The 26958-nt window shown below is 50.9% G+C and overlaps 1 protein-coding gene across 1 annotated transcript in view; it reads left to right on the forward strand.

The window, feature by feature from the left end:
* The window catches only part of MGAT4D (MGAT4 family member D), a 148483-nt gene that overhangs the window by 77623 nt on the left and 43902 nt on the right, over positions 1-26958 (forward strand). Inside the window, exons 5-7 of the mRNA XM_075614878.1 lie at positions 4327-4373; positions 8803-8916; positions 12970-13045. Of these exons, the coding sequence (XP_075470993.1) occupies positions 4327-4373; positions 8803-8916; positions 12970-13045 (237 nt within the window). The remainder of the gene's footprint in view (positions 1-4326; positions 4374-8802; positions 8917-12969; positions 13046-26958) is intronic.

The raw sequence follows: 26958 nt of genomic DNA on the forward strand, positions 1-26958 counted from the left end.
TTTGCAGTTCCCGGTGTTGGGAGCAGGAAGCCTCTTACTCTGCTGTTCCCTGTGTTGGGAGAAGGAAGCCTCTTACTCTGCAGTTCCCTGTGTTGGGAGCAGGAAGCCTCTTACTCTGCAGATCCCTGTGTTGGGTGGAGGAGGCCTCTTACTCTGCAGTTACCGGTGTTGGCAGTAGGAGTCCTCTTACTCTGCAGTTCCCTGTGTTGGTAGAAGGAAGCCACTTACTTACTCTGCTGTTCCCTGTGTTGGGAGTAGGAAGCCACTTACTCTGCAGTTCCCCGTGTTTGGAGTAGGAAGCCACTTACTCTGCAGTTCCCGGTGTTGGGAGCAGGAAGCCTCTTACTCTGCTGTTCCCTGTGTTGGGAGCAGGAAGCCTCTTACTCTGCAGTTACCGGTGTTGGGAGCAGGAAGCCTCCTCCTCTGCAGGTCCCTATGTTGGGAGCAGGAAGCCTCTTACTCTGCTGTTCCCTGTGTTGGGAGTAGGAAGCCTCTTACTCTGCTGTTCCCTGTGTTGGGAGCAGGAAGCCTCTTACTCTGCAGTTCCCGGTGTTGGGAGCAGGAAGCCTCTTACTCTGCAGTTCCCTATGTTGGGAGCAGGAAGCCTCTTACTCTGCAGTTCCCGGTGTTGGGAGCAGGAAGCCACTTACTCTGCAGTTCCCAGTGTTGGGAGCAGGAAGCCTCTTACTCTGCAGTTCCCGGTGTTGGGAGCAGGAAGCCTCTTACTCTGCAGTTCCCAGTGTTGGGAGCAGGAAGCCTCTTACTCTGCAGTTCCCGGTGTTGGGAGTAGGACGCCTCTTACTCTGCAGTTCCCGGTGTTGGGAGCAGGAAGCCTCTTACTCTGCAGTTCCCGGTGTTGGGATGAGGAAGCCTCTTACTCTGCAGTTCCCGGTGTTGGGTGGAGGAAGCCTCTTACTCTGCAGTTCCCGGTGTTGGGAGCAGGAAGCCTCTTACTCTGCAGTTCCCAGTGTTGGGAGCAGGAAGCCTCTTACTCTGCAGTTCCCGGTGTTGGGAGTAGGATGCCTCTTACTCTGCAGTTCCCTGTGTTGAGAGTAGGATGCCTCTTACTCTGCAGTTCCCGGTGTTGGGAGCAGGAAGCCACTTACTCTGCAGTTCCCGGTGTTGGGAGCAGGAAGCCTCTTACACTGCAGTTCCCGGTGTTGGGAGTAGGAAGCCACTTACTCTGCAGTTCCCGGTGTTGGGAGTAGGAAGCCACTTACTCTGCTGTTCCCTGTGTTGGGAGCAGGAAGCCTCTTACTCTGCAGTTCCCAGTGTTGGGAGCAGGAAGCCTCTTACTCTGCAGTTCCCGGTGTTGGGAGTAGGACGCCACTTACTCTGCAGTTCCCGGTGTTGGGAGCAGGAAGCCTCTTACTTTGCAGTTCCCGGTGTTGGGAGTAGGAAGCCTCTTACTCTGCAGTTCCCGGTGTTGGGAGCAGGAAGCCTCTTACTCTGCAGTTCCCGGTGTTGGGAGTAGGATGCCACTTACTCTGCAGTTCCCGGTGTTGGGAGTAGGAAGCCTCTTACTCTGCAGTTCCCGGTGTTGGGAGTAGGAAGCCTCTTACTCTGCAGTTCCTGGTGTTGGGAGTAGGATGCCACTTACTCTGCAGTTCCCGGTGTTGGGAGTAGGAAGCCTCTTACTCTGCAGTTCCCGGTGTTGGGAGTAGGAAGCCTCTTACTTTGCAGTTCCCTGTGTTGGAAGCAGGAAGCCTCTTACTCTGCAGTTCCTGGTGTTGGGAGCAGGAAGCCTCTTACTCTGCAGTTCCCGGTGTTGGGAGTAGGATGCCACTTACTCTGCAGTTCCCGGTGTTGGGAGTAGGAAGCCTCTTACTCTGCAGTTCCCGGTGTTGGGAGTAGGAAGCCTCTTACTCTGCAGTTCCCGGTGTTGGGAGCAGGAAGCCTCTTACTCTGCAGTTCCCGGTGTTGGGAGTAGGAAGCCTCTTACTCTGCAGTTCCCGGTGTTGGGAGCAGGAAGCCTCTTACTCTGCAGTTCCCGGTGTTGGGAGTAGGATGCCACTTACTCTGCAGTTCCCGGTGTTGGGAGTAGGAAGCCTCTTACTCTGCAGTTCCCGGTGTTGGGAGTAGGAAGCCTCTTACTCTGCAGTTCCCGGTGTTGGGAGTAGGAAGCCTCTTACTTTGCAGTTCCCTATGTTGGGAGCAGGAAGCCTCTTACTCTGCAGTTCCCGGTGTTGGGAGCAGGAAGCCTTTTACTCTGCAGTTCCCTGTGTTGGGAGCAGGAAGCCTCTTACTCTGCAGTTCCCGGTGTTGGGAGCAGGAAGCCTCTTACTCTGCAGTTCCCGGTGTTGGGAGCAGGAAGCCTCTTACTCTGCAGTTCCCTGTGTTAGGAGCAGGAAGCCTCTTACTCTGCAGTTCCCGGTGTTGGGAGCAGGAAGCCTCTTACTCTGCAGTTCCCGGTGTTGGGAGTAGGAAGCCTCTTACTCTGCAGATCACAATGCTGAGACCGCAGAGATGAGAATTGAAGACCATTCACAGCATTATTTCAGATATGTGATTTATATACATATCAGGCATGGTGGTTTCTTACAGTGTAGCTTAAAACAGCAATCCACGCTGATCACCTTTTTTTGTATTTAATTTATTTACCCCCTTTTAGAGATCTCCTCTTGTCCTTTTTCAATGCTGTTTTATTTTTTAATTGGGATGTTCTTTTGAGTAAGCGTCTATAATATTACGGCCCATAGCCACAGAGATCTGTTAACTCAGTGCTAATAACGGACGGTTATCAAAATCCTTAAAATATGTTCTTTTCCCTGAGGTTAACACATATCCACAAAGCGAATGATGTGCAAAAATGCCGTTGACCTCTGTACTGTAAAGATAATTAATTAGTGGAAACAATCTAACAATGTGCAGTAAGGCTAGAAATTAAAACTTATAGGGGCAATCCCTCCTAGGACCAAAGTGGACTAATGTCAGTGACATGTTTAAGGGGTTACATCTGGGTAATTTGTGCCTTTTTTTTTACCCAAATCGGAGACCTATGAGTAATTTAAAATATTAATTAAAGGTTTTAAAGGTCTAATGTAAATATGGGGGTTATTCATCAAGCTCGGTTACACAGGTTAACGCACCAGAGCGGGCTGTAACTCCTACTCAAGTCAATGGGACTGACCGCATGTTCAGGTGCATTACCCGTACTGGAGCTTCATGTATCTGGGGGTGCTGAGCTAAGACTTGGGAGGGGTTTGGTTCCTCTGGCTGCTCCCTTTTGTCTGATTCACTGTGTGATTAGCAAGTGGTTGTACAATCAGCGTCCCTAATCTCTCCTCCTCCCCTTATCCCCCCCATTCTCTTATCCCCCTCACCCTATTCTCTCACCTCCTTCTCCCTCTATTCTCTCTCTACCCATCCTCCCCCATTTTCTCTCTCCCCACGTCCTCCCCATCCTCTCTCCCACACTCCCCCATTCCCTCTAACCCCATTCCCTCTCCCACCCACCCCCTCCCCCCCATTCAATCTCCCACCCACCCCCTCCCCCATTCTCCCACACCCTTCCACCATCCTCTCTCCCAACCCTCCTTTGCCCCCCCATTTTCTCTCCCATCCCACATCCTTTCCCATTCTCTCTCCCACCCCACCACCTCCCCCCCATTCTCACTCACTCCCCCCTCTCAGTTACAAGTCCCTACCTGTGGGGAAGGGTGGAGTCTGCCCTGTCGGCAGACAGCGGAGGTTGTGACTGACTTCCGAGTCGCTCCTCTGGGGCAGACCCGGCCCCGCCGTCCTCTGCTGCAGCTCATCTGCTGTCCTCCTATTCTGTTTCCAAATTCCACCCGCCATCCTGCTCCCTCCACTCTCCTCTGACTGACCGCCCTGCGCCCTGGGCAGCTGCCCCGCTCTCTCCCGCTAGTTCTGCCTCTGCTAAAATATATTCTCAGTTATACACAGTGCTGTTTTTTCCACAGCTCTATTCTTCACACTATTCTTCATCTATTCTAGGATTAAAGCAACAACGGCCCTCTAGTATACAGAATACAATATGTAATCGGAACGACTCTCAGCCTGTTACTTAAACTGTTTACTGTGCAGTATTTAATATGCTAGTGGACATAAATCTTTGTAAATGATGCAACAAAACCCCAAAAATAGAACAGAATGAAAAGTGATTGCAACTTTGTATTACAACTCAGGCGTATGTTCTGAAACTGGCCTGTCCTTGCAGTTTGCATGAAAACGGCACATTTAAGAACTTTTGTGGTTTGGTTTGACAATTGATTTACTATTTTAGAATAAAGATAAGTTGAAATGTCTACTTCTATCTATCTATCTCTTGAGAAAGATCATCTCCAAAATTGCCTTTGTTTTCAGGTTATTGCAGAGTACGTGTATGCTGTTGCTAACAGTTTAAAAGAAAGGTACGTTTATGTTATAATTGCTCTCAGTTTAACAGTACTTCAAATAAAATAAGGAACACTTGCGGTCCTACTTGGCAGAGTTGCAATAAGGTTGACGCACTTACAGTATGTAAATCCAGTAAAATGTTGTTGCATAACATAAGATCTGTGGTATGAAGCGTCACTGAGAACAACTGCACAGGTCTAACTTGCTATAGCAATGTTTCCCAACCTGTGGGACCAGCACAGCTCGAGGAGATCAAAGGAGTTACAACACAGACATGCAAGATAAAGAAAGTGGGACCAAAAACGGAGGACAGAGTAAGAAGGAGAGGCAGTCGGAAATAGTGATAGAGAAATAGTGATAAAGAAGAAGGCAGTTTCACTACATCAATAATACCATATATTCCACTAAATAGAAAATATACATATTCTTGCAAACGGTTTTTTTTGGGGGGGGTGCCCTGCCCTAACACTATACATTTGGGATGAGAAATCCCAAAAGAAGAACTGGTTTTGTGGGCTCAGTGTAAAAAAAAAATCTCAGATGCACTGTCCTAGAGTGTCAAAAAGACAGTTAAAAGGAGAGAATAACACAGAGGGCACTTCCACTGCATGAATATCCCAATAAATGTGTTTATCTCACAGTGGATTTGGGGATTACAGAGACTGCACATTATCAGCTTTTTAGGCAGCGGGATGCTCTGCATTCTTTGGCTCACTACTTCTAGGGACGGAAAGATGTAGTTTATAGGGATCATTGTGTTTGCTACATATCTCTCCAGTAAAAGAAATACCCCAGCTTTACATGTGTATCTGTCTATAACATAAAGGAATAATAGCAACTCTACTTAGTACAGTATTACAATATACAAAATGCACCATGTTAATTTTCAGACACACAGGGACCATATTTGCTAAGTAGTGCTAGCCATAAAACACTGTCAAGTGAACAGTCAATTAAGCGTCTTAGGGCTTAAAACTGCTTAATAAATATGGCCTTTAATATCAGGCTTTAGGAAGGTTGTGTTATGTTCATAATGTGTGTGTGTGTGTGCGCGCGCGTATATATATATATATATATATATATATATATATATATGTATATGTATATGTATATATATATATATATGTATACATATATATGTATATATGTATACATATACATACAGTTAGGTCCGGAAATAATTGGACACTAATACAAGTTTTGTTATTTCGTCTGTTTACCAAAATAAATTCAAGTTATAGTTAAATAATGAATATGGGCTTAAAGTGCAGTCTATCGGCTTTAATTTGAGGGTATTCACATCCAAATTGGAGGAAGGGTTTAGGAATTACATCTCTTTAATATGTAGCCCCCTCTTTTTCAAGAGACCAAAAGTAATTGGACAATTGACTCAAAAGCTGTTTGATGGACAGGTGTGGGCTATTCCTTCATTATTTCATCATCAATTAAGCAAGTAAAAGGTCTGGAGTTGATTCCAGGTGTGGCATTCGCATTTGGAAGTGGTTTCTGTGAACCCAGAACATAAGGTCAAAGGAGCTCTCAATGCAAGTGAAACAGGGCATCCTTAGGCTGCAAAAAAAAAAAATCCATCAGAGAGATTGCAGGAACATTAGGAATGGCCAAATCAACAGTTTGGTACATTCTGAGAAAAAAAGTACGCACTGGTGAGCTCTGCAACACAAAAAGGCCTGGACATCCACGGAAGACAACAGTGGTGGATGATCGTAGGATCCTTTCCATGGTGAAAAACCCCTTCACAACATCCAGCCAAGTGAAGAACACTCTCCTGGAGGTAGGCATATCATTATCCAAGTCTACCATAAAGAGAAGACTTCACGAGAGCAAATACAGAGGGTTCACCACAATTTATAAGCCTCAAGAATAGAAAGACCCGATTAGACTTTGCCAAACAATATCTAAAAAAAGCCAGCCCAGTTCTTGGAACAGCATTCTTGGATAGATGAAACTGAAATTAGTTTTTTGGACCTCAAAATGATGTCCACTTTTGCAAATGCTCTTCACTCTGGCTGTTGAACCTTTTGCAATGAGCATTAGAGATTTATAGTCTCAAAGTTTAAAATGAGCCTATATGTAGATGATGTATTACTTACATTTACTAACAGCCTAATTTCCCTACCAAATTTGGAAACTCCTGAAAAGGTTCAATTACTGAAATTAAAATAAACACCTCTAATTCAGAGGCGGGATAGTTATATAATTGGCTGGATATGTCCATGAAATACCTTAGAATTAAAATGACTAAAAATACAGCTGATTTATTTAAATAAATCCCTCTCTTTTTAATTCTCTCTATTAAATCATAACCTCTTGGGACAACAAGATCAACCTGTACCAGAATGATGGGAAGAAAAAAGTATGGAGAAAGCTTGGAACGGCTCATGATCCAAAGCATACCACATCATCTGTAAAACACGGTAGAGGCAGTCTGATGGCATGGTCATGCATGGCTTTTAATGGCACTGGGGCACTTGTGTTTATTAATGATGTGACAGAAGACAGAAACAGCCAGATGAATTCTGAAGTGTATAGGGATAAATTGTCTACTCAGATTCAGCCAAATTCAGCGAAGTTGATTGGACGGCGCTTCACGTTACTGTTACGCCGGTGCTGCCCGCAGACCAGACTCGTCCCTTATACTGAGGTGGGGACGTATATGTGCACGCACCCGCAGCAGAAGGAGCGTGTCCAGAGTGTGGTGTTTTGGCGTTGCCAGGCCAGGTGTGAACAGGTGTAGCAATACTTGCCGGTACCGGTACTGAAGAAGCGAAGTGGTTGCCGTTAGCCAAAGGTCGGGGAGAGAGAGATCCGGAAGGTCGAGGTCCAAGCTGAGGTCGAGGTCCAAGCTGAGGTCGAGGGATGGAAGAAGCTGCAGGGTCGAGAGGGAGCCGGGATCCAGAGCCAGGTAAGTACGTCCACCAAGCCGGGTCGTAACCTGAATGCACGAAGACAAAGGGAGAGCCAGAATAGACGTCTGTAGCAGACGATGTGAGAGAGGCAGAACAGGCATTAAGTACTGTGGCTGACCAATGGTTAACGGAGGCAGGCCTGGAGGAGCCCTAGGAGCAGTCCAGGATTGGTTTCCATAATAGGCTGCCAGGTGATAATGTTTAGGGTTAACTAGTAACCAGCATGTGGGAGGGAGGTGTGGCTTCACTGCAAGAGCAGTGAATAAATTAGCTGGTGCTGGAATGTGTTATGTAACAGCAGGGGATGCGCGCGCAGAAGCAACGGCAGGCAGCCGAGCACCAGCCCCGCGCGGGGCAGCAGCAGCCCGACGGGGAGGACGGGGAAGTCTCCTCAGCAGGGAGGCCGGGCGAGGAGGGAGCCGCACAGCCGCGGGAGTGGACAGAGGTGAGGGGAGGTCACGCTGCGACCGACGTGACCCCCGAGTCCTCACATTTACAGATGGACAATGGCCCAAAACATACTGCGAAAGCAATCCAGGAGTTTTTTTAAGGCAAAGAAGTGGAATATTCTGCAATAGCCGAGTCAATCACCTGATCTCACCCCGATCGAGCATGCATTTCACTTGCTTAAGACAAAACTTAAGGCAGAGAGACCCACGAACAAACAACAACTGAGGACAGCTGCAGTAAAGGCCTGGCAAAGCGTCACAATGGAGGAAACCCAGCGTTTGGTGATGTCCATGCGTTCCAGACTTCAAACAGTCATTGCCTGCAAAGGATTCTCGACAAAGTATTAAAAATGAACATTTTATGTATGATTGTCTTAATTTGTCCAATTACATTTGAGCCCCTGAAATAAGGGGACTGTGTATGAAAATGGTTGCAATTCCTAAACTTTCAAACAATATTTTGGTTCAACCCCTTGATTTAAAGCTGAAAGTCTGCACTTCTATTGCATACAGAGCCAAAATTATGAAAATTGTGTCAGTGTCCAATTATTTCCGGACCTAACTGTATATACTGTACATATATACATACATCTGAGTGAGTTGAATTAGGATTAAAAAACAGCCGTGAATATTTTTAATACACAATTCTCAGTGTCTGTGGGAACAGATTAGAGGAGTTGTTGGGATTTCACATATAAATATTCTGATTTCTAACTCCATTGAAGTCCCTGATGCCTAAATGGGTTGGAAACGGCCTTCCTGACAGACTCAGTCTAAATGAGTGAGGTTTGAGAGGCTTGTTAGCTGTGCTTAGACTTTAAATGTTTACCCAATATTAGAAGAACAGATGCTACGAGTTTCTGTCTCATAACATCAGTGCTCTGTATTAGGTCAACTGTAGACCATGACAATGAAAAATGGCCAGTGAATGCATTAAAGACATTTACAAGCATTGAGATATGCTAAGAGCAAGCTATGTACACCAATCAGCTGTTTTCTTTTCAGAGCCTACATCTATTCACCCAGGAAATATTAATATTTAATATTTGTAATATTTTTACTTGCAGTTTTCCTAAAGAAATTCAGTCTGGAGTCCTTGAGGTCATCTCTCCCCCTGCTTCTTATTACCCAGATTTAACCCAGATTAAGGAAACCTTTGGGGACTCAAAGGAGCGAGTGAGGTACTGTATTAGATCATGCTAAATGTGTTTGATGGTGAAAGAAGAGACTAATGGGTAACATTTCCTTACAGCTATGTTAGCAAGAAAACTGTTCTATAAAAGTCAGGATACATGTAATGGGGCATTCACACTGAGTAAATGTTAACATTGACTTATTAATAAACACCCTGTCTTACATTACATCTGTCTTGTTATTTCTAATAGGCTAGTTTTGTATAATTATCAGAAAAAGTCAACTCAAACTAAAGCACATATTGTTACCCGCTGTGGGTTGTACATAAGATGTCAGCCCCTACAGCTTTTCTCCCATTTCTAAGCACTCCATGCTATTGTCACAGTAACCCGTTAGGATATTTTCTGGGCTACACGTCAGGCGGCCTTTGTGGATTAAATCAAGGCTCATAAAGTCATTGGAATCTTTAATCTTACTAGTATCATTGTATGAAGGTTATCTACAACTAACGTGTCTCAGAGTAAAACCCCTCTTAAAGTAGCAACCCCTCCCCCACAATGGTCTCCCCTTGCCTAAATAGAATCGGTATATTTTACTGTTAAACTTTGTCACATCCAGAAAAAAAATGACAAATATTTCCGTGGGGTCAGCTGTCCGATGAGGTTGCAGTTTTCTGTTGACCAGTGGAGCCAAGGCTAACGGGCTGTCCATATTGTTCTACCGTGCAAGTATTTTTGTCTGGGCGATTTAAGGGTTAATTTACTGACTGCCAGGTGGGCCATGGAAATGGGTGCAGCACGGTTGAACTCTGTGGGACCCCCTCAGCCACTAACTCAAAACAAACACTCCTCTCTCCCCTCAAACCCAAAAAAAAGTGAGCTGCAAAGAGTGCTACTTCAAAGAGCCTTATTGTATATTTGCCGAAACTGTCATTTAAGAAAATGGGGATTTTCGGCAGATATAGAATAAGGTCCCAAAACCTTAATCACACTGATAAATACCTTCTCAGCCTATACCATGGCCTATGAAAACCGCAACAACCCGGCCCCACATCTTACCTCAAGGCACACTTTCCCCCAGCTCTTACTCCTTGCAAAGATGGCACAATGTCAAACCATTCAAGTCCATAAAAGAGTTGTCTTGGTGAGAATTATGGTTAGGCTAATTGGTGAAATGGTAATTAGAGAAATCTTTTTTTTTTTTTAACCTGTCCTGTTGGTAGCCCTTATAGGCTCAACTTGAGCATCCCTGCTTTAGTGTTATGTATATGTGCATGGTATTTGGAGAGTGGTTATATTTTGATACCCTTTGCCTTATAATTTTCATTACATTTTATCTATATGAAAATACATTGTCAGATTTGAGGTGGAATTAATCACTGCCCCTTACATATCAAGTATGAACCTTTAAATATAATCAAAGTAAAATCAAGCAGAAAGTAAGAGTGGAAAGAATAACAAGAATGTAATGGGTCAAAGTCATACTTGGGGGATTGGTAGCACTGCATGTTTTCAAATCTAAAGCAAAAAGAAAGTGAATGCACTTTTACAGTATGTGATCCAACATAAAAACTATCTTTAAAAAAAAACTGTAATTTTTATTGGGTTTTTTATATACAAACAAATAAGTAAAAAAACAATTGCAAGAATAAAAGAACCATTAAAAAAATACATACCAAGATAGAGAAAAAACAGTACTTTCGTAAAATAGTGTTGGAGCTTGCAAGATAATGCAGATTCCTCTCTCGCATTTGAAAGCCAGAAAAGAAAGGATTTACTTGTATATACAGTAATTGGTGACCTGCCTTCACAAAATCCAGTTTCAACGAAGATGAAAATTATACGTTATGTATGTAATGGTGTTTCCCCCCCTCCCCCCCCCCCCCCTCTCTGGGAGATTTCACCATTACACGGTGTGGTGTGGGGCATACCTGCTGGCTTACAGTAGATCTGCGTATCCTGCGGTGTTGTGAAGGAGAGCAGGACAGGCTTCTGGGGTAGTAACTGATTCTTTCTCACGGCGACAGCGCCTCCATCTCTTGCAGGCCCCAGGGATGTGGGGACAATCCCTGCAGGAGAACTTACTTCCTCTCCCCTGATAGATTGTAGTCTCAGACAGGAAGATATATTTTAACAGAATCACTTTATTCCGTACACTGACAGATGGAACGGCATAGACAGCATACTTCACTTCGTGGGGCTTCACCCTCAGGATGTACCCTGGACCTCCACTTCAGGCCAAGGGGCCCTAAAGCAGTCCTTGCTCTTCCCTTACTCCCTGGTGGAGTAAGGGGTATAGTCTCCCATCCACTCCCCTAGGGGAGAGAATAAAGTTTGGCAGAGCCCTGCACAATTGTTAGGTAGACCAGCCTCTCTCAAGGAGTTAGAGGCACTGACTAAATTTAGCAGTGCAGCTCCTTAAGTACAAGGGAAGTAGGTACCAGGTCTGAATCCAGTGATTGGACACACACAGGCCTAGTCCCACCGCCTCCCCTGTCAATCAAGAAGTTACTGTGAGTGGGGAAAACCCATGATAACTCCTGGCAGATCTGCTCTTACCAGGACTTACTGCCAGGGAGGGCAGACTGGTAGCCAGACCAGTCCTGGCTACATGTATGTACGTGACCTTGAGACATAAGAGATCATTAGATGTGTTCACAAACTTCAGGTAGTATAGATAGAGCATGCATAGCCAAAAAGCTGTATCCGGGGGAAAAATACCACTACAGAAATGTATGAATAGATTACAATAGATTGGAAAGATGTGGACATTGTCCAGATTATTATTAGGCAATTAAAGAAAGGGGTTGATCACCTAATCACATCTGTGGATACAATAGGGCTAATTCAATTAAGTGCAATAGCGTCGATTCTGTGCCACCACCACCACATATAAAGTTCTATTGGCTTGAATGGGACTTTCTGTGCGTTACCACCACCGCTTTAGGGCAGCGCTATGCGCTCTATTGAATAAGCCCGATGAGTGCTTAAGCTTTATATGTTACTACAGTGATCATAGTGTAGAAGAAAGCACCCTAAAAACTGCATAGTTTCAATGAAGTGAAAACACTTAGATATTAAACACCTTGTCTACATTGTTAACTAAAAGTAACAGGGAAGAATCCTGCAGTGCTCCCAGCAAAGATTTAAAAAAAACTTTTCAGCACTGCCTTTTCCCATAGTTACTTAACATACAATGTTAAAACTTCAGCCAGGGATTCTGGGGAATGACATGCAAATGAGCACTCACAGTGCCATGTCCCTTTTTGCTTCTTATCCATTTTAACATGGGCCCATTCCAAAGTTTCAGTCTCCAGAACACATACTGTATATAGACCAGTTTCTAATGTTTACATGAAGTACATTTGCAGAATTAAAATATTTCTTAGACAGAATAAGTGTGACTTGCCTTTAGACCTGTATATTTCAGTGTCTTCTTTCCAGAAGATTAGAAGAAAGATTAGACCGATAGTATTTTTTATTGGAATGCTTTCAACAGGACACATATCCATTATTTCTTGAATGAATGGCACTCATTGTATACTTTACTAGTGCCAGAAATTAAAGTGCTCTGATAAGATAAGAATTCCATGGGACACAGTGACAATTACCCTCACACAAGAGACAAGACACACATAAGGCCTGGATTATAGTCCGTGCGATGGCGCTCGCGCACGCGACAAAAACAAATTGCAGAATCCCTAAGAGCCCGCCCCTAGTGTGCACGCACGAAGGAGCGTGATGGCGCGACCGCGTTTTGAAAATACACATTTTTTTCTCTTTTCAAGCAACGGCCGCGTCACGTGAGCGGTACAGCCAATCACAGCGAACCAGCCTCGTGACGCGTCCGCCACGCCTCCCCAGTTAAATTCACATGGTAGAGAGGCGCCCCCCGATGCGACTATAATCCAGCCTAAGTAATATTTTCATTTTAAGTGTAATTGAGTATTTCTAAGAAGACGGTTACATTGATGGGCCATTAAAAAATTCTTTTCGCCTACCACGTGACACTGTGTGATATTGTGACATTTGTCTGTTGTGTCTGACATATAGCATAGACACATTTCATAAGAGATTTTTTCTTGTCACTGTTTACTGTAGGTGGAGAACAAAGCAAAATTTGGACTACAGCTTCCTTATGCTGTATGCTCAGCCGAAGGGTGTATATTATTTACAGGTATATTTTACAGCACATACCGTACAGTTAAATCCGCAGTGTGTGTTTACCTACAGTACATTTGATTCTGTTATATGATATTAAACCATGCGATGCTTGAGATTCAGCTACGTATACAGAGTGGGAGCGGGGGGTAGGGGGGTGGAAGGGAAAAGCTCTTGCTACAGTCAAAAAACTAGATGGTACCAGGGACCGGGTAATTGTAAACAGAACAAAAGTCTTGTAACTATACAGTATATTGTTATATATAATTATATTTTGAATGACACTATTAGTCATTTTTGTTATATATAATTATATTTTGAATGACACTATTAGTTATCACGTAGATAATCACTTTAGAATCACTTGTCATTGTGGGTGTGACACTGAGTATTCTCTCCCTTTCTAATATATATATATATATATATATATATATATATATATATATATCTACTATATACTTTGTGAAAGTGTTCTATGTGTCCGTGTCTGTATGTGTGTCCCTGTGTCCCTCCCTGTGTCCCTAGCGGCAATCTCATTGGCTCCCTTGGCCCGCCCCGCACACCTCTCATTGGCCGGACACACACATACACTCACACAGAGATACACACACGGAGACACACACAGGCAGGACACTGAGACACACACAAAGATACACACACACTGAGACACACACACACACACACTGAGATACACAGACAGGACACACATATACAGACAGGAGACACACACACACACACACACACAGATACACAGACAGGACACAGAGACAGACAGGACACACACACACACCACCACCCCCTCCCCCCCCCTCTGTCCGTCCCCCCCATCACGTGCGCCGCCCTGCACCGGCTCCAGACGGAGGGGAAGCGCGGCCCTCCTACCCCAGCCGCTCCCTTAGCTCCCGGCGCTACCTCCCCTCAGGTAAGGCACACCACTGCCAGTAACTCTCCTATTTCAGGCGCGGAAGCCTCGCGCCTCAGGCCCACACAGGCCCCACACACGCCCACACAGGGCGCTTCCTGCCGCCGCCTGCACACGCCTCACTCAGCCGGACGGCACATGGGGGGGGAGCGCGAGTCACGGGGAACGGGGGGGGGGGGAGCCGCGAGTCACGGGGGGGGGGCGAGCCGCGAGTCACGGGGGGGGGGGCGAGCGAGCTGCGAGTCATGGGGGGGGGCGAGTCACGGGGAACGGGGGGGGGGGGGGCGAGCCGCGAGTCACGGGGAACGGGGGGGGGGGGCGAGTCACGGGAAACGGGGGGCGAGCCGCAAATCACGGGAACGGGGGGGGGGGGGGCGAGTCACGGGTAACGGGGGGGGGGCGAGTCACGGGGAACGAGGGGAGCGACCACCCGCCGAACCAGCGGGGGGACGGACGCCCGGAGGGGGGGGGACGGACGCCCGGAGGGGGGGGGACGGACGCCCGGAGGGGGGGGGGACGGACGCCCGGAGGGGGGGGGGCATGCACATACATAAATTATGACAATACATATGCCCACTGCTCTCCACTCCCCTTCCCCCCAGCCCTCCCCCACTCCACTTCCCCCCCTCCCCCACTCCCCTTCCCCCACTCCCCTTCCCCCCTCCCCCACTCCCCTTCCCCCCCCTCCCCCACTCCCCTTCCCCCACTCCCCTTCCCCCCCTCCCCCACTCCCCTTCCCCCTCCCCCCCACTCCCCTTCCCCCCCCTCCCCCCCACTCTCCTTCCCCCTCCCCCACTCCCCTTCCCCCTCCCCCACTCCCCTTCCCCCTCCCCCACTCCCCTTCCCCTCCCCCACTCCCCTTCCCCCCCACTCCCCTTCCCCCCCTCCCCTTCCCCCCCTCCCCTTCCCCCCCTCCCCCTCCCCCCTCCCCCACTCCCCTTCCCCCCCCTCCCCCACTCCCCTTCCCCCCCTCTCCCCCACTCCCATTTCCCCCCACTCCCCTTTCCCCCCCACTCCCCTTTCCCCCCCCACTCCCCTTTCCCCCCCCACTCCCCTTTCCCCCCCCCACTCCCCTTTCCCCCCCTCTCACCCACTCCCCTTTTTTCCCCCTCACCCACTCCCTTTCCCCCCCCTCACCCACTCCCCTTTCCCCCCCCTCACCCACTCCCCTTTCCCCCCTTCACCCACTCCCCTTTCCCCCCCTTTCCCCCCCACTCCCCTTTCACCACCCTCCACTCCCCTTTCCCCCCCACTCCCCTTTCCCCCCACTCCCCTTTACCCCCCACTCCCTTTAACCCCCCCACTCCCCTTTCACCCCCCTCCACTCCCCTTTCACCCCCCTCCACCACTCCCTTTCCCCCCCACTCCCCTTTCACCCCCCTCCACTCCCCTTTCACCCCCCTCCACCACTCCCCTTTCCCCCCCCCTCCACCACTCCCCTTTCCCCCTCCCACTCCCCTTTCCCCTCCCACTCCCCTTTCCCCCCCCACTCCCCTTTCACCCCCCCACTCCCCTTTCACCCCCCCACTCCCTTTCACCCCCCTCCACTCCCCTTTCACCCCCCTCCACTCCCTTTCTCACCCCCCTCCACTCCCCTTTCACCCCCCTCCACTCCCCTTTCACCCCCCTCCACTCCCCTTTCACCCCCCTCCACTCCCCTTTCCCTCCCCCCCACTCCCCTTTCCCCACTCCTCTTTCCCCACTACCCTTCCCCCCCCCCACTCCCCTTTCCCCCCCCTCCCTTTCCCCCCCCCCACTCCCCTTTCACCCCACTCCACTCCCCTTTCCCACCCCTCCACTCCCCTTTCCCCCCCACTCCCCTTTTCCCACTACCCTTTCCCCACTACCCTTCCCCCCCCACTCCCCTTCCCCCCCACTCCCCTTTCCCCCCCCATCCCCTTCCCCCCCCCACTCCCCTTCCCCCCCCACTCCCCTTCCCCCCCACTCCCCTTTCCCCCCCCACTCCCCTTTCCCCCCCCCCACTCCCCTTTCCCCCCCACTCCCCTTTCCCCCCCCACTCCCCTTTCCCCCCCCACTCCCCTTTCTCCCCCCCCCACTCCCCTTTCTCCCCCCCACTCCCCTTTCTCCCCACCCACTCCCCTTTCTTCTCCCCACCCACTCCCCTTTCTCCCCCACCCACTCCCCTTTCTCCCCCACCCACTCCCCTTTCTCCCCCCCCCACTCCCCTTTCTCCCCCCCCACTCCCCTTTCTCCCCCCCCACTCCCCTTTCTCCCCCCCACTCCCCTTTCTCCCCCCCCACTCCCCTTTCTCCCCCCCACTCCCCTTTCTCCCCCCCCACTCCCCTTTCTCCCCACCACTCCCCTTTCTCCCCACCCACTCCCCTTTCTCCCCACCCACTCCCCTTTCTCCCCCACCCACTCCCTTTCTCCCCCACCCACTCCCCTTTCTCCCCCACCCACTCCCCTTTCTCCCCCCCCCCCTCACTCCCCTTTCTCCCCCCCCTCCCCTTTCTCCCCCCCTCCCCTTTCTCCCCCCCCGCTCCCCTTTCTCCCCCCCCGCTCCCCTTTCTCCCCCCCCGCTCCCCTTTCTCTCCCCCCGCTCCCCTTTCTCTCCCCCCGCTCCCCTTTCTCCCCCCCCGCTCCCCTTTCTCCCCCCCCCGCTCCCCTTTCTCCCCCCCGCTCCCCTTTCTCCCCCCGCTCCCCTTTCTCCCCCCCGCTCCCCTTTCCTCCCCCCCTCCGCTCCCCTTTCCTCCCCCCCTCCGCTCCCTTTCCTCCCCCCCTCCGCTCCCCTTTCCTCCCCTCTCTGCTCCCCTTTCCTCCCCCCCTCCGTTCCCCTTTCCTCTCCCCCTCCGCTCCCCTTTCCTCTCCCCCTCCGCTCCCCTTTCCTCTCCCCCTCCACTCCCCTTTCCGCTCCCCTTTCCCTCCCCCCTCCGCTCCCCTTTCCCTCCCCCCACCCCCCTTCCCCCCTCCTTTCCCTCCCCCCATCCCCCTTCCCCCTCCTTTCCCTCCCCCCATCCCCCTTCCCCCCTCCCTTCCCCGCTCCCCTTTCTCCCCCCCCGCTCCCCTTTCTCCCCCCGCTCCCCTTTCTCCCCCCCGCTCCCCTTTCCTCCCCCCTCCGCTCCCCTTTCCTCCCCCCCTCCGCTCCCCTTTCCTCCCCCCCTCCGCTCCCCTTTCCTCCCCCCCTCCGCTCCCCTTTCCTCCCCCTCTCCGCTCCCCTTTCCTCCCCCCCTCCGCTCCCTTTCCTCTCCCCTCCGCTCCCCTTTCCTCTCCCCCTCCGCTCCCCTTTCCTCTCCCCCTCCACTCCCCTTTCCGCTCCCCTTTCCCTCCCCCCTCCGCTCCCCTTTCCCTCCCCCCACCCCCCTTCCCCCCTCCTTTCCCTCCCCCCATCCCCCTTCCCCCCTCCTTTCCCTCCCCCCATCCCCCTTCCCCCCTCCCTTCCCCCCTCCCACCCCCTGTCCGGCTTTAATCCGCTGGTCTCTGTCTGCTGTGTCGGAGCATATCCGGTTGTATCGTATGCTTGACTGTAGATGGTTGCATGTTTGGTGTGTGTCGGGTGGAAGCTGTTGTCCCTCAAATAGCTGGCTCTGTCTGTAGGTTTGCGGTATACAGAAGTCTGTAGTTGGTTGTTCTTTATAGTAATGGTGGTGTCTAGGAAATGTACTTCATCCGGGGAATGGGTGAGTTTGAGGTTGATGGTCGGGTGGAACGTATTGAAGTTGTCATAGAACTGTAGGAGGTCCTGTTCGCCAGAGGTCCAAATCAGGAGGATGTCATCGATGTAGCGAAGGTATGTAAGGGGTTTCAAGTGACAGGTGGAAAGAAAGTCACTTTCCAGTTTTGCGCAGAACAGATTGGCATACTGTGGCGCCATCCGAGTACCCATAGCGGTCCGGTTGTCTGGAGGTATGTGTCATTTCCAAATGTGAAGTAGTTATGGGTCAGAATAAATTCGATGCATTTAGTCACTGTCTCTGTGAGTGGCTCCTGCGGTCCAGAAAGTATCTGCAGGCTGAAATCCCATCCTCGTGGGGGATGTTTGTATAAAGTGACTCTACATCCATAGTTGCTAGTAGTGTTCTTCCTGTTGGGAGGGGGCCAATGGCATATATATATGTATGTGTGTATATATGTGTGTATGTATATGTGTATATATATATATATATATATATACACAGTGGTTGACAAATCACCCAAAAATCTACTCGCTGAACAAAAAAATCTACTCGCCACCTAGTCCCGCCCCCAGGCCCGCTTTAAAAAAAAAATTGAATAAATTCCTAGTAAGAACAATATTCGTTTTTGACATAAGTTTATTTATTGTATTACATTATACTACAATTAGTCCTGGTTACGTGTGTGTGTGTGTGTGTGTGTATGTCGGATTTACAAAAAAAAGCCAGATGTGAATGACTAATTTCCTGCACCCTTTATCCAGTGTCTGGATGCCCCCACTTCACAATATCTAAAGCAGCAATCCCACCTGGGATCTTACCTGATCCGCCGTCCCTCAATGTCCAGGTACCTCATTCCCGCAATGTTATAAGTTGGAGGGAGGTGTTCCCTACCTGTCTTCTGGGTTAGGGGTATTCCGATGTCTCCCGTCTGAAGCTTGAGTCAGATCTGGAACAAAGCAGTATAGGTTATTTTGGTGTAGTATAGGACAGTTAAGATATATAGGGTAAATAAGATATCCAGATATAGAGAGCGGAGAGGGGGAGAGAGAGAGGGAGGGGGGAGAGACAGAGACAGAGAGGGGAGAGAGACAGAGATAGAGAGAGGAGAGAGACAGAGACCGAGAGGGGAGAGAGACAGAGAAAGAGAGGGGATAGAGACAGAGACAGAAGAGAGACAGGGGAGAGAGAGACCAGAGAGAGGGGAGAGAGAGACCAGAGAGAGAGGAGACGGGGGAGACCAGAGAGAGGGGAGACGGGGGAGACCAGAGAGAGGGGAGACGGCGTGACTGACTGGGGGGGGGGGGTGTGACTGACTGACTGGGGGGGTGTGACTGACTGGGCTACTGGTTGGGGTGGGGGTGACTGATTGGGGGGGTACCTCTGGTGTCACACACATACTCCCATACACACATACACTGTCCCATATATACACACATACACATTCTCCCATACACACACACACACACACACACACACACACACACACACACACTAATTCTCCCATATGTACACACACACACACATTCTCCCATATGTACACACACACACACACACACACACATTCTCCCATATATACACACACACACACACACACAGATTCTCCCATATATACACACACACACACTCTCCCATATACACACACACACACACACACACACACACACACTCTCTCTCTCTACACACACAGGGGGGGGTGAGGAAAGGCCGCAACCAGCACCACCACCACCACGCTCCCCCCCCCCCGCGCCCAGCTCCGTGGGACCGGGGGGAAGCGGGGACCTGGGGGGACACCCCCGCTCCCATCTCCCGCGGGCTGACATGGGGGGAAGCGGGGACCTGTGGGGACATCCCCGCTCCATCTCCTGTCCCGCGGACTGACACGGGGACCAGGGGGAAGCGGGGACCTGGGGGGACATCCCCGCTCCCATCTCCCGCCCGCGTGTGACACGGGACCGGGGGGAAGCGGGGACCTGAGGGGACATCCCCGCTCCCATCTCCTGCCCCGTGGACTGCCACGGGGACCGGGGGGAAGCGGGCACCTGAGGGGACATCCCCGCTCCCATCTCCTGCCCCGCAGACTGACACGGGGACCGGGGGGAAAGGAACACCCCCGCTACCATCTCCCGTCCAGCGGGGGCAGCGAGGTGGGGGAACGGGGAAAAACTGCAGCCAGCCACAGGGATCGGAGAAGAAACACCCCCGCTATCACCTCCCGTCCCGCGCGGGCAGCGGGGGGGGGACGGGGACATCGCGGCAGGCAGCAGAGGGAGTGCGATAGGCATGCGGGAGGCAGCAGAGGGAGTGCGATAGGCATGGGGAGGCAGCAGAGGGAGTGCAATGGGCATTGGGAGGCAGCAGAGGGACCGCGATAGGCATGGGGAGGCAGCAGAGGGAGTGCGATAGGCATGGGGGGGCAGCAGAGGGAGCGCGATAGGCATGGGGAGGCAGCAGAGGGAGTGCGATTGGCATGGGGAGGCAGCAGAGGGAGTGCGATAGGCATGGGGAGGCAGCAGAGGGAGTGCGATAGGCATGGGGAGGCAGCAGAGGGAGTGCGATAGGCATGGGGAGGCAGCAGAGGGAGTGCGATAGGCATGGGGAGGCAGCAGAGGGAGCGCGATAGGCATGGGGAGGCAGCAGAGGGAGCGCGATAGGCATGGGGAGGCAGCAGAGGTAGTGCGATAGGCATGGGGAGGCAGCAGAGGGAGTGCGATAGGCATGGGGAGGAAGCAGATGGAGTGCGATAGGCATGGGGAGGAAGCAGATGGAGTGCGATAGGCATGGGGAGGCAGCAGAGGGAGCGCGATAAGCATGGGGAGGCAGCAGAGGGAGTGCGATAGGCATGGGGAGGCAGCAGAGGGAGTGAGATAGGCATGGGGAGGAAGCAGAGGGAGTGCAATAGGCATGGGGAGGAAGCAGAGGGAGTGCGATAGGCGTGCGGGAGGCAGCAGAGGGAGTGTGATAGGCATGGGAGGCAGCAGAGGGAGTGCGATAGGCATGGGAGGCAGCAGAGGGAGTGCGATAGGCATGGGGAGGCAGCAGAGGGAGTGCGATAGGCATGGGTAGGCAGCAGAGGGAGCGCGATAGGCATGGGGAGGCAGCAGAGGGAGCGCGATAGGCATGGGGAGGCAGCAGAGGGAGTGCGATAGGCATGGGGAGGCAGCAGAGGGAGTGCGATAGGCGTGCGGGAGGCAGCAGAGGGAGTGCGATAGGCATGGGGAGGCAGCAGAGGGAGTGCGATAGGCATGGGGAGGCAGCAGAGGGAGTGCGATAGGCATGGGGAGGCAGCAGAGGGAGCGCGATAGGCATGGGGAGGCAGCAGAGGGAGCGCGATAGGCATGGAGAGGGAGCGCGATAGGCATGGGGAGGCAGCAGAGGGAGCGCAATAGGCATGGGGAGGCAGCAGAGGTAGTGCGATAGGCATGGGTAGGCAGCAGAGGGAGTGCGATAGGCATGGGGAGGAAGCAGAGGGAGTGCGGGAGGCATGGGGAGGCAGCAGAGGGAGTGCGATAGGCATGGGGAGGAAGCAGAGGGAGTGCGATAGGCATGGGGAGGCAGCAGAGGGAGTGCAATAGGCATGGGGAGGAAGCAGAGGGAGTGCGATAGGCGTGCGGGAGGCAGCAGAGGGAGTGTGATAGGCATGGGGAGGCAGCAGAGGGAGTGCGATAGGCATGGGAGGCAGCAGAGGGAGTGCGATAGGCATGGGGAGGCAGCAGAGGGAGTGCGATAGGCATGGGTAGGCAGCAGAGGGAGCGCGATAGGCATGGGGAGGCAGCAGAGGGAGCGCGATAGGCATGGGGAGGCAGCAGAGGGAGTGCGATAGGCATGGGGAGGCAGCAGAGGGAGTGCGATAGGCGTGCGGGAGGCAGCAGAGGGAGTGCGATAGGCATGGGGAGGCAGCAGAGGGAGTGCGATAGGCATGGGGAGGCAGCAGAGGAAGTGCGATAGGCATGGGGAGGCAGCAGAGGGAGCGCGATAGGCATGGGGTGGCAGCAGAGGGAGCGCGATAGGCATGGAGAGGGAGCGCGATAGGCATGGGGAGGCAGCAGAGGGAGCGCGATAGGCATGGGGAGGCAGCAGAGGTAGTGCGATAGGCATGGGGAGGCAGCAGAGGGAGCGCGATAGGCATGGGGAGGCAGCAGAGGGAGCGCGATAGGCATGGGGAGGCAGCAGAGGTAGTGCGATAGGCATGGGGAGGCAGCAGAGGGAGTGCGATAGGCATGGGGAGGCAGCAGAGGGAGTGCGATAGGCATGGGGAGGAAGCAGAGGGAGTGCAATAGGCATGGGGAGGAAGCAGAGGGAGTGCGATAGGCGTGCGGGTGGCAGCAGAGGGAGTGTGATAGGCATGGGGAGGCAGCAGAGGGAGTGCGATAGGCATGGGAGGCAGCAGAGGGAGTGCGATAGGCATGGGGAGGCAGCAGAGGAGCGCGATAGGCATGGGTAGGCAGCAGAGGGAGCGCGATAGGCATGGGGAGGCAGCAGAGGGAGCGCGATAGGCATGGGGAGGCAGCAGAGGGAGTGCGATAGGCATGGGGAGGCAGCAGAGGGAGTGCGATAGGCGTGCGGGAGGCAGCAGAGGGAGTGCGATAGGCATGGGGAGGCAGCAGAGGGAGTGCGATAGGCATGGGGAGGCAGCAGAGGGAGTGCGATAGGCGTGCGGGAGGCAGCAGAGGGAGTGCGATAGGCATGGGGAGGCAGCAGAGGGAGTGCGATAGGCATGGGGAGGCAGCAGAGGAAGTGCGATAGGCATGGGGAGGCAGCAGAGGGAGCGCGATAGGCATGGGGAGGCAGCAGAGGTAGTGCGATAGGCATGGGGAGGAAGCAGAGGGAGTGCGATAGGCGTGGGGAGGCAGCAGAGGGAGTGCGATAGGCATGGGGAGGCAGCAGAGGGAGTGCGATAGGCATGGGGAGGCAGCAGAGGGAGCGCGATAGGCATGGGGAGGCAGCAGAGGGACTGCGATAGGCATGGGGAGGCAGCAGAGGGAGCGCGGGAGGCAGCAAAAAGGAGTACTTACTTCCAGCAAGATCGCCATGGTCGAGCGTTATGCACGGGCTCGTATAGAGCCTGGCCGCGTGCCCACAAAGCCTGGGAGCGCGCGCCAATCAGCTGTCAGGTAGGGGGAGTTTTGTTTTTTCAGCGCGAGCAGGGGAAATGTAAAAAAACAAACACGTGTGAGCTCGCCCAGATGTTAAATCCACTCGCGCCAGGCGTGCAGATGGATAGGATTGTCGAACACATACATATATATATATATATATATATATGTATATACACATATGTGTGTGTATGTGTATGTGTATGTGTGTGTGTATGTATGTGTGTGTGTGTGTGTGTGTGTGTGTGTGTGTGTGTGTGTGTGTGTGTGTGTGTGTGTGTGTATGTGTATGTATATATATATACACACTTAGTCCTCGCTTATCCAACGGAATGCGTCCCGCAAACTGCCGTTGGATAACGGACCTTCGGATTGCGGGTCAGTGTTATTCGGCGGCGGTGACCATCGGATAAGCAGCTTAGATGTCAGATAATGCATCAAGCGGACTGCATTATGCGGCGTCGGATAAGGCATCCGACGGAAAGTGGGACGGCAGACACGAGGACCGCCTGTGTATATATACTTCTGAAAAGCATTCAAACATTTAGGCATGAATTACAAGTTGCAAACAGCATAATAACAACAAATAACAAACATAAAAAGTGTGTGTGTGTGTATTGTGACAAACGCCCCTCTTTTGTAGTGCTGGCGTCTGTCTGGGTTCTTCCCGACTCAGTCTTCTAGGGTTAATTATACAACAAACAGGATCATGCAAAGTATTATATTGCTTAAGTCAGGATTCTGCCTGCTTTATTTTCATCCGAGTAAGGTACTGCAGCTTTAACATGTGTAGGTTAGAGGCACTCAGACATTTTCATTCAGCAGTTCACTTATATCAGTGTCATAGCATTTCACACAGTGTCACTTTTAAGAAATAAAAACCAAATCATATAAAGAAATCCTATCCCTTTCAGGGAACTAACTACACATCAGAATCAGCCTCTAACTGCGAACTAACTGGGCCAACTAACCTGGTTCCCCAGCTTAAAACAATGCCCTCTCATTTAGGGTCACTAGATACAGCACAGTCTTTTAGCAACAGCAATAAACATTTGTTTTGTTTTGTCTTATCTGTTCGTGGTGGGAACACGGTCCCAAGTGTCCAGGCAAATCCTCTGGTACTGTGATACTTGGAGGGGCCGTCCACCCCGAACTGGATTCCGGGGAGCAGCGATACCCCCAGCCTCCAGGCTCTAAGGAGAGAGAGTGAAATGCAAAACATCTCTGCTCTAAATACCTGTGCAAGTGATTAGAAGAGCAGGTGAGGGAGAACTAGAGCCATTGTAATCTGTGGTCTGGATTTTCCATCCAGCTGCCTGAGTTAATGGGAAGCTGTGGAACGGATCATTTTTAACTATTCCTGCACTTCCTGACCTGAAATGGGGCAGAAAGCTGCCTAACATCTTTGGACTATGTCACAGTATATATATGTGCATATATATAAATTTTAGAAAAGGAGAGAATAATCAGTGTCACACCCACAATGACAAGTGATTCTAAAGTGAATATCTACGTGATAACTAATAGTGTCATTCACAATATAATTATATACAGCAGAGGCAACGTTTATTCTAGCATTTGCCGTAAACTAGCCGGGTTACATTCTGGGTATGTGCTGGGTATGTGCTGGGTATGTTCTGGGCTAGTTTGAGGCATGTTTAAGGCATTTCTGCATTGACTAACAACCCATAGGATTAACACAGCAGGGATCCCAGGCAGTCCAATTCAGTTTGAATGGGACTGCCAGGGACCCCCGCTGTTAATCTGATAGGCCATTAATCAATGCAGAAATGCTGGGGCTAGTTTAAGGAAAGTTTAAGGCATGTATTCAGAATGTACCTGGGTGTTTCCTGGGTTTTTTGGGGAATTGCCACTGGTTTTTGTTCGAATAAGAGTTGCCTCTACTGTATAACAATATTACCACAAACTTAATGTATATTTCCAGTGGCAAAACATATACATGCTAAAACATATTATCACACTAATCAGTGTATCATAGTAAAAAGGATATATGAAGGGTCCATATAAAACGATCCAAGCGGGGGGGGTAAAGGAAAGAGAGTGTCCTTTGGTGTATTTTTCCTTTGGCGAGAAAATGTTTGTGAACCCCTTAAGATTTTCACATATTTCAAACCTAAAATGTTATTAGATCTGAATGTAAGTCCTAATAATAGAGAAAGATACAAAAAATAGCACACCTACTGTAGGTGGTGCGCTTGTAATGACTGTGGTTTTTTTGCGCTATTTGTGTCATTGTAACCATCTAGTTCAGGCCTGCCCAATTCGTAAAGTGAGAAGGGCCGAACTGCTCCAAGGAAAAAAAATTTGGGCCGCACGGGTTAAATCATCATCATCATCATCATCTCTCCTCCAGCACCTGTCATCATCATCATCATCATCCTCATATCTCCCCCAGAACCCCTCACTATCAACCATTACGATTCTCCCCATCTATCTCTCATACCCCCATCTCTCCCCCTCACCCACACAATACCACCCTCCACATCAAAAACACAATACCCCCTCCACATCCCCCCAGCCCATTCCATGTCAGCAGCCCCCCCCCAAGTCAGCATCCCATGTCAGCATCCCCCCCATGTCTCTCTTCCCTCAATATAACACTCTCTCCCCCTCCCCTAAATCACACCCTCTCCCCCTCCTCTCAATGACACTCTCCCCCTCCCCTCAATATGATACACTCTCCCCCTCCCCTCAATATGACACTCTCTCCCCCTCCACTCAATATGACACTCTCTCCACCTCCCCTCAATATGACACTCTCTCCCCCTCCCCTCAATATGACACTCTCTCCCCCTCCCCTCAATATGACACTCTCTCCCCCTCCCCTCAATATGACACTCTCCCCCTCCCCTCAAAATGACACTCTCTCCCCCTCCCCTCAATATGACACCCTCTCCCCCTCCCCTAAATTACACCCTCTCCCCCTCTTCTCAATATGACTCTCTCCACCTCCCCTCAATATGACACTCTTCCCCTCCCCTCAATATGACACACTCTCCCCCTCCCCTCAATATGACACTCTTCCCCTCCCCTCAATATGGCACTCTCTCCCCCTCCCCTCAATATGACACTCTCTCTCCCTCCCCTCAATATGACACTCTCTCTCCCTCCCCTCAATATGACACTCTCCCTCCCCTCAATATGACACTCTCTCTCTCTCCCTCCCCTCAATATGACACTCTCTCTCTCCCTGCCCTCAATATGACACTCTCTCCCTCCCCTCAATATTACACACTCCCACTCCCCTAAATGACACGCTCTCCCCCTCCCCTCAATATGTCACTCTCCCCCTCCCCTCAATATGACACTCTCTCTCCCTCCCCTCAATATGACACTCTCCCTCCCCTCAATAAGACACTCTCTCTATCTCCCTCCCCTCAATATGACACTCTCTCTCTCCCTCCCCTCAATATGACACACTCCCCCTCCCCTAAATGACACGCTCTCCCCCTCCCCTCAATATGACACTCTCTCCCCCTCCCCTCAATATGACACACTCTCTCCCTCCCCTCAATATGACACTCTCTCTCTCCCTCCCCTCAATATGACACTCTCTCTCTCCCCCTCCCCTCAATATGACACTCTCTCCCCCTCCTCTCAATATGACACTCTCCCCCTCCCCTCAATATGACACACTCTCCCCCTCACCCCGGGCCACACAGAGAGGCCAGGCGGGCCGCATGCGGCCCGCGGGCCGTATGTTGTGCAGCCCTGATCTAGTTGGATGAAACAAATAACACAAAAACATGATACTTTTTCAACATTTAATTTAACCACATATGATTAAGCATTCAATATCCATGTGTGAAAAAGTATGTGAACCTTTAGATTAAGTTCCTATTCCGAGAGCCGCAACACATGCATGAATATTACACCCCCACAAACACATACATATACTGCACACACACTAATAGGTATATACTGTATAAGCATTAATATAACATACGACAAAACATGTGGGGGAATAAAATGCACCTCACAATAATAAGTCCCTTTATTTATTTACAAATACACAATACTGTACATACATACACATTACCTTCCCCAAAAACTACATACACAACCCCCCATCAAATACACAAAAATCCCTTCCCCCCCCAAAAAAAATACACACATTTTATATATTTATATCCGCCAATAGAAATCTTGGGCCCAGGACAAATTAAAAGAGCAGCCCCACAACCCTTATTTAATCCCCCCATTTTCCACTTGTAATCCCCACATCTCACCCCCCCCCCCCCCCATTAATCCTCACATA

Source organism: Ascaphus truei, chromosome 1 (assembly GCF_040206685.1).
Source record: "Ascaphus truei isolate aAscTru1 chromosome 1, aAscTru1.hap1, whole genome shotgun sequence".
Classification (NCBI taxonomy): Eukaryota; Metazoa; Chordata; class Amphibia; order Anura; family Ascaphidae; genus Ascaphus; species Ascaphus truei.